The following is a 2,248-nucleotide window of genomic DNA, read 5'->3' on the forward strand; positions in this document are numbered from 1 at the left end:
ATTATGTATTAGTCTTTTCATGTGTTAAGTTTTAAATTTAAAAGAAGACCCGGCAATCATTATTTCTTTTAAAAATAAATAAAGTCCTGGGGAAGCTTTGAGCGCCGCTGGGGCGCTGGCCGTCTCCATTTCAGCTTCTTTCCGGCCGAGGCCCCTTTTCGTGCCTCTGGCTCTCAGCTGGCAGCTGGCACTCCCTCGGTCTGGCGACCGGCTTCAGGTTGCCATGGAAACAAACCAGCTTGTGCAGCGACTTACCAGCTGCAGGCCCTGGAGCTCCTTAGGGTTTGAACCTGGATAGCCAACCTCTGCAACAGGCTGGAGTCAGAAGGAGGAGCCAGAGAAAGCGGTGCCTGGGCTGAGAAGCCGGGCGGACCCTGCAGAGGCCTCCCCGGTCTGGCTAGCTCCACCCCCACCCCCACCCCCGCTACCCCTCCCCAGCGATAGAAATACAGCTGCAGCCAGGGTCACAGCTCACTGCGCTCCCACAGGACCACCCAGGCCCAGCAGACCCACATCCCCACCACTCCTCGCCAATGGCTAACGAACTCTTTCAGCGTAAACCCTGGGACCCCGAGCAGATTCGTCTGGACCCAGACACTGACTCGGAAGGCCTGTTTGACGTGCCGCCCCCGGAACAACCTCCTGCTGCCCGCATGCTCAAGTTCGCCGCTGCCTCGGGCAAGAAGGCTGGTCGGCAGCGTGCGGGCGAGAGGGCGCAGGGGGTCCGTGCCAGGCAGACCTCAAAGGCCACTGCGCGACCCCTGCCCAAGGAGGAGGCGTCTCCAGTGGACGAGGGCTGCTATCTTGATCATTTCCCGCACCTCTCCATCTTTATCTACGCGGCCATTGCCTTCTCTATCATCTCCTGCATCTTTACCTATATCCATTTACAGCTTGCTTGAGTGGCGGGTGTGGGACTGGATGGTCACGGGGGTGGGGGTGGGGGGTTGGGGCGGGGGGGTGAGAGGGATTGGAGAGGGAAGGAAAAAGAAGGGCTCGGTATTTTTGTGTTTGGGAGACAACGCTGTACTCCTTGCATTTAGCTTTCTTCACTGCTTGTCACTACCTTTGTCCATCAGTAGAAACGTACAAAGCAGCTACCGGTAATGAAATAAGGGTCTATTTGCACCTGAAGATTAGGGGAGGGAGCAGTCAGACCCCAACGTTTAGAATCTCGGGGTGCAGTAGAACCCCATTTGTAATTAAGATAATATCCTTGGAACCTACTGCCTTATGAGGTGGGGGAACACACAGGGAACCCATCATTTTGTGTTTGGGGCATGCACAGCGAGCCCAACATTCTGTTCTGTAAGGGATGAGCCAGCCCTGGGCCCGAGGCCTTCCAGAGAGGGCTCCACAGGGAGGATGGGCGCCCTGGCCAGAACGAGGCCAGAGCCCTGTGAAGCTGCATCGCTGCAGGAGGAGCCAGTTGTATCTCCACCTGGCGCAGACAGATATCCAGTGGGAGATGGCGGACCTGAGCGCACAGGGGATGCCCCCAGAGTGCTGGACACAGTGAGTGGTTTTTGTCAGAGTAGTGTGACCTGTTCCCAGGGCTTCAAACTGCCCTGAACGTTTTTCCTGCTTTAGGCTTTGCTGCTGCCACTGCTGTCCCTCCTGAGCCTAGCGGAGACCCATAGCAAGAGGAGCTGTCCTGCCAGGAACACATGCTCTCATCATGTCTTGGACGGCGTGGGACCAGTTGCTGCAGACCTCCCTGGGACTACAGGCCTATAGCTTGTGCTTTGCAGGATGTGGCCCAGGCTGGAATCCTTGGGAGGGCTGTCCTCCAGGACTGTGGAAGCAAGTTTTAACCCGTGTGGGGAGAAGTCTGGACGATGAAATCAGAGAGCTAAAATAGCTCAGTATTAGATAATTCAGCATTAAAATAGCTCAGGTGAAATGTGGTGTTTCTGTTAGAGGAAGCCTCCAAAAGGGAAAAGGGGGCTTCACTCTGCGGGAAGACTGACTAAAAGAGAATCCTCACTTGAGAATGCATTTGTTGCTTAAATTCAGCAAACATACTATCTGCCCTGAACCTGTGCTTACTACAGGTAAGCTCTGAGGGTGTACAGATCTCGAAAGGTATCCTTGTGGCAACCAGGGGAAGTAGTGGGAATGCAGTGGTTTTGCCTGAGCTGAATGGGAGTGGGGATACTACTAGAGGGTCACTTTATTAACTAATTGTGCTGGGGGAATTGTTAATGGATGCATGTGACGCTGCCCAGTCAGAATCTAGAGGCTTTGC

At 54.7% G+C, this 2,248-nt stretch overlaps 1 protein-coding gene across 1 annotated transcript; it reads left to right on the forward strand.

Annotated features, from left to right (window-relative positions):
* The first annotated feature begins 438 nt into the window (after positions 1 to 438).
* On the forward strand, positions 439 to 902 carry LOC117013823 (uncharacterized). The gene has a single exon (XM_033091316.1). It carries the CDS (start codon positions 534 to 536, stop codon positions 900 to 902), a length of 369 nt encoding a protein of 122 aa, XP_032947207.1. The 5' UTR covers positions 439 to 533.
* The last annotated feature ends 1,346 nt before the right edge of the window (positions 903 to 2,248 follow it).

The sequence above is a fragment of the Rhinolophus ferrumequinum genome, chromosome 21 (assembly GCF_004115265.2).
Source record: "Rhinolophus ferrumequinum isolate MPI-CBG mRhiFer1 chromosome 21, mRhiFer1_v1.p, whole genome shotgun sequence".
Classification (NCBI taxonomy): Eukaryota; Metazoa; Chordata; class Mammalia; order Chiroptera; family Rhinolophidae; genus Rhinolophus; species Rhinolophus ferrumequinum.